The sequence below is a fragment of the Pteropus alecto genome, unplaced genomic scaffold (assembly GCF_000325575.1).
Source record: "Pteropus alecto unplaced genomic scaffold, ASM32557v1 scaffold226, whole genome shotgun sequence".
Lineage (NCBI taxonomy): Eukaryota > Metazoa > Chordata > Mammalia > Chiroptera > Pteropodidae > Pteropus > Pteropus alecto.
Window position 1 is genome coordinate 1332282 of NW_006440132.1, and position 5703 is coordinate 1337984.

Genomic DNA, 5703 nt, shown 5'->3' on the forward strand with positions numbered 1-5703 from the left:
CCTCACATATTCTTCACTATTTAAAGGTGATGATTGTGTCTGGTTCCCTGTCCCTGCCAGTACTTTTTTCCCCTCTCTCAACTGATCTCCTTCAGCTGTTTCTTGCTTTTCCTGGTTACCAGGCCCTGCCATTCTGGTTAACCTCCTGGACATACACTAGTTGGTACTGTCCTTGTTAAAGCAGTCTAACCTGGCCTCTAACGGAGCCCAAACTTATCGTCACAGAGCAGAATTTGTATATCCTTTGTCTTGTAGCTCTTTTACTGGTACCTCCAAAGAGGACATTAGTTTTTCTTGTTAACCTTTTACCTCACTGAGTATGCAGACAACAGACTTAAGTTTTTTTCATTTGTGCAGCTGTTGAGTTAGGTCTCTCATTTTGTACCTTTGTCATTGATGTTTTGGGAACTACCTACCTGAAGGTTAAGGCTGTCCTTCCAACTGGCCCAGTCTTCTCTAACAATTTCTTACGAATCTGTTATTAATAAGTTTCTGAATTATTTGGGAAACTTTTAATATTTTTAGCCTTTACTATTTTAGGGGGCAATCTGTGTATTTGCTAGCCACTGCATAGAGTAGCACTTGAGTCACTTGTTCTTCCGTCTTTGTTCTGGGAGGTTCCCCTAGACTAGTATTCTAGGATTTGACATAAATCTTTTTACCTAGTGGTAAGAGTTGAGTCTTATATTCCTGTTCTAATCGGTAACTGACTAGTTTTGAATCCTTAGCCAAAGAGTTTACCCTGGCTGGACTTCAGTGTTAATGTCTTAGAAATGAGAATAGTAAATGAGATAATCTGTAAGATCCTTCCAGCTTGGATGAGCATTTTGTGCTTTTATAAATGTTCATCAAATACTGCCTTTCTCCTTACATGCCTGTGTTATCATCATTATGAAGGCTTCTCCCCTGCCCACTATTAAAATTCGACTGAGCTTTTTGTCTTTATATTTTCCTTTTTATCAAAAACTTTAACTCTCTAAATTGGTTTCAATTTCATATTGGTTTTAAATGCCTCCAGAAAAGATTACAGTAGCAGAAGCAAAAGCAAAGCTGCCTTCTGGTTCATATTTGCTAACTCTCCTCCCGTAGGGTCATCAAGACTCCAGAGATAGCAAACTTGGCCTTGCTTGGCTTTGGAGATGTCTTTGCCCTGCTGTTTGACAACCGCTACCTGTATATCATGGACTTGCGGACAGAGAGCCTGATTAGCCGCTGGCCCCTGCCAGAGTACAGGAAATCAAAGAGAGGCTCCAGCTTCCTGGCAGGCGAAGCGTCCTGGCTGAATGGACTGGATGGGCACAATGACACGGGCTTGGTCTTTGCCACCAGCATGCCTGACCACAGTATTCACCTGGTGTTGTGGAAGGAACATGGCTGACACCACGAGCTACCACCGCTGACTTGACTTTGGGTGCCGGGGCTGCGGGTGTTGAGTGCAACCTCTATGGCAGCCGACTGCATGAACCAAAGTTCTCACCTAATGGTATCATCACGCAGTGCACAATCATTTATCTATGTTTGCCAGGGGGCCAGGGCTCGGGGTGGGGGAGGGCTCGTTTTATTGACATACAACGCAGCATGCTAATGGGGTACACATTGACTTCATTTGTACTTAGTTATGTTGGTCAGTATAAGACGATGCATTTTGGGTTCATCTTTCTTGAATATTGGTTTTAAGTAAAGAAATTTAAATGGTTCATTAATCTGCTAATTGGTTGCCTATAAAAACATACTCGGTCTATCATTAAAGCTTTTTACCATTGCCTTTTTTCTTTTGAAGTTGAAGCAAAGGTGCTACGATGTTTTACAGCAACTTTTCTCACAAGGCTCCGCCTTTTTAACAACTAGTGTTACTAAGACCACCGAGTCCTGTGACATTCATCAACTTGCCACCAAATACTAATTCTAAAGAAAACTGTCTCCTAGTACAAATTCAGTTCTACATATCGGTTGTTTGTAACGCATTCTAAGCCCTAGTTCTTGACAGAGTCGAGGTTGGCCATGTTTCAGATGTGAGGGAGTTCTGTAGTTTTTGTTTCCATGGAGCAGGTTGGTCCTCAGTCCCCCACAGCCTCTGTGAGTTCACGGAGGTGACATGGTGTATTAGAGCACTGAGGTGGAAGATTGAAGACCGACTCTGTTACCTAGGAAATCTGTGACCTCAGGCATGTGACTTATCTGGGCCCCATTTTCCTTGTCTGTATAGCTAGTTGTTAAGTTGAGTGACTTCTAAGATTCATTCTGATTCCGCATCTGCTAAGGTGTGCAAAAGTTGATATTTCAGTTTTGTCTGATTCCTGATTCATTATCCTTTGGAGTTAGAGATAATATATAGATGGAATCACTGATACAAAGTTATCACTTATAAGGAAATCAGATATATGAAAAAGATGGTTGAAGGAGAAGGTAGAAAACATAACATATTCCACTTAGCAAACATAAATACTTGGTGGAAGAAAGGCTGACAGGAGCTGTGGTTCTGTAGAGGCAATGGCTGTGTTAGAAAGATGCCTGACCCTGACTTTTCTTCCTTCTTTGCCTCCAACTTGTTGTGTGTCCTCAGGTGATTAACTTTCTGTCCCTGGGCCCTCATTTGCTTCATCTTTAAAATGAAGGAATTGCCTTAGATTAGGATTTGAAAACTCAAAAGTCCGGGGGAGCTGTGCAGATCACATGAGTGAGTGAAGATTGCTGGGTAGGACCATGCTGAGCCACAGAAGGATTATCAGGATACTTACTCAACTGTGGTAGGCAGAAACCAGCCCAATATTGGCAGGTGTTCTGATTTTTCAGGAGGAAGTAGAAATCCGGAATTTTATTTGAAATTTTGTTTTTAATAATGGGCTAAACAAATCATGTATCTGGGTTGCCAGTTTGTACCTTCTACCTTCTCATTCCTGTAAAGTTAAAGAATATGGTGTGATTCGGCAGCAGAAATGGTTTAACATAATTGTCACAAACATTAGGGAGAAAGTAAGGGGGAGCAAGAGGTAGGGAAAATTCAGCTGTCCCGTTGTGTTACAGGGGAGTGAGGGGGGCATATTTCATTCACTAGCGGGAAAGTAGTTTGAAGATGAAACTAACTAGAACCTCAGTGAGAGCCACTGCCTGAGAACAGGAGTTACTCGTTCTTGCTGACTATACTATAAAGCATATCCATTTTAGGTGAGAAAGGGGGTTCCTGGCAGAGCCGAGAATGATGTGAACTCTACAGTGGGAGACACAATTCTCCCAGAATCTGCATTAGCAAGAGCCTGACAATGGACCTCTCACTGCTGTGAAATTAGTGTTTTAGAGAATTGATGGTTGGTTTCAAGGTCAGGTTCAGTTAATATCCATGTTGAGACTCTAAGAGAATTAGGTAAAAGAACATTATCTTCTTCCATCCTCCAAATCCATCTCATACTGAGTTCTGTGCATGAGCTCTGCTTGGTCCTCCAAGAAATGGAACCAGAATTGCAGCTGGAATATATTTTGCAGAAGCCTCAGGAGACTTTGGGCAATGATGATGGTAAATGACTTTTTCCTCATCCAGTCTGAACAAATAACTGAGATGACTGATTTGATGACTGTCTCTACTCTCAACTCACTTTGAGCTATATCCAGTAGCTTCAAAGAGCAAGTAATTATAATAATAGTCATTTGTGGGAAAATGTTTTTTTGAAAATGACAAACCTGAAGTGGCATGTCCCACTTCAGTTTTCAGTGGTCACTACCGAAGTTCTCATCCAGGTGGTTCTTAGTGCAGCTGATTCTGACACCAGCCCTTGAGGCGGACGTTGGCGTCCTAACTTCAGTTCCTCAGAGGCCTGCATTTCACCTGAGCGTTTTATGTAGTTGTTCTATAGATGTTAGATTTAGTCATACTATTGCCAGCTTTTATAAAAATGGGAAACATCCTTTTAAAAAAACGAAGCAATGGGGAGTCAGCACGAGAAGTAGGTAGGGGATAACTAAAGCTGTAGTTGCTTGGTCTCCTTTCGTTGAGTGAAGGCCACCTCCGGCACACGCTGACATCTGCTTCCTTAGCTCGAAGCGAGGGAATTCCCTTCGCCTCTTGTGTGAAAATTCTTATTTCAGAAAAATTCTTAAGTCGTGAGCAGATAGGTTCCATGCTCCTTTATGCCCATTGGATTTCTCGAGTGACAATGTGGTGTGGTGGAAATGAAGGGCTTCTCTCGGGAGCATAAAGGGTACATACAACTCAGGCTCCAGAGTGGCAGTGGGTTCCAGGAGAGCTGAGTGAATGAGGTTTTTCGCAGACTTGGTTCCCATTCCAAAGGAAGCTAGTTTCATCCAGCCCTGCTACTTGAAGTGGTCAGTGATGTCAAAACTGGCCCGAACCTGACTTTCAGAGCTGTCAAAGAGATGGGAAGCCCTCCTCCAGGCTCCCATCAGGGAGGGGCTAGACTTGGAAGAAGCTCGGCAGGTTTGGATAGCTTTTCGTGAGTGGAAAGTGGGGAATATTGCTATTAAAATTTTAAGGTTTGCACTTCACTTTTCACAGTTTAAAAATTACTCTGGTCTGGCTATTGAAAACGCTTAGTGTAAAGTGTAAATGAGGATTATGTAATCATTCCAGTATTTGCTCTCAGGAGGATGATTACTGCTCTGTATTTGTAACATATCTTAGGGAGAAAAGAAACACTTCTGGAAACAGTATTATTTTAGACATGAAGAAGTTGTTTCTGTTAGGCATCTTGACCAAGCAGCAGTAACTAAGGATAGTAGAAGTCTGGCCTTCCATACACATTGCTTTGGCCAAACCCAGGCAGCAGCGTGAAGCTGTGAGTGTGTGCCCTGGCTTCTGGGGCGCCTCAAGGCGAGTCTTCCCTCCATCACTCTTCTAGCTTTCCGTGCCTCCACATCCAGGCCTCTCGCAGGCCTGCGTATCTGAACCCCTTGCCTTTCTCTGGGAAAGTGTGCAGAATCGCATCACGGCTCCAGGAGGCAGCCTACGGGATACACTGTCACCTTTGCCTTTAGGGACACAGAGTTGTCAGGATAGAGAAGAAGCCCTTTAGGTCTGTGCCCTCGACACAGCCTTTGTACCTGGTTATGCTGGTGCTTGCCATGATATTTAAGACAACTAAGACACTTGGAAATTATTCAGCCCCAGATGGAGTGTCTGGCAAAAAAACCGATTGGCGTTCTTGAAAGACTGCCTACTAGCCATCTTTGGCAGTGTCTCTGATCAGAGGTGTCCCATGCCTACTCCAGGAAAGTGAATTCTTTCAAAATAAATCCTCAAATGAATTACTGGAGAGTCTTTGCACCACTCCCATCTGCCTAATCTGGCAGAATGATCATGTTTAGTGCAAAAAGGTGTTTTGCTGTCAAGTTGTTTCAGTGTGTTTCCAGTCTTCCCTAGAATGGTTTAGTTGCTTAAAGTTAGTGCTGCAGTCCTGACCGGTGTAAACCCACTTAATTGTTGTAGCTTAATGAATCCAGCTACTTCTCTTTATGAATGTGCTCAATAAAAACATTTTTGCATATTTAAGCCTGGCAGATTATTAATTCAGTTGATAAAAAGTCACAATTCTTTGGTGTCCCTATACTCACGTTGTGAACGGACATGTGCCACTAGTTCAGAGTTAGTACTCTTGTTCAGAATGCTCAGGTTGAAAAGGGCTGGTCTCACCAATCCAACATCTACAGCAACGCAGTCAAATTCATCAGCTCGTGTTTCACTACTTTGATGTA

The 5703-nt window shown here is 42.9% G+C and overlaps 1 protein-coding gene across 4 annotated transcripts in view; it reads left to right on the forward strand.

The window, feature by feature from the left end:
* Positions 1-1785, forward strand: part of FBXW2 (F-box and WD repeat domain containing 2) — a 25582-nt gene extending 23797 nt beyond the window's left edge. For all 4 annotated transcript variants that reach the window (XM_006917081.3, XM_006917082.3, XM_015593361.2 and 1 more), the window contains one exon: positions 1090-1785. In XM_006917081.3, the coding sequence (XP_006917143.1) occupies positions 1090-1378 (289 nt within the window). In that variant the 3' untranslated portion in view covers positions 1379-1785. The remainder of the gene's footprint in view (positions 1-1089) is intronic.
* Positions 1786-5703: the final 3918 nt, after the last annotated feature.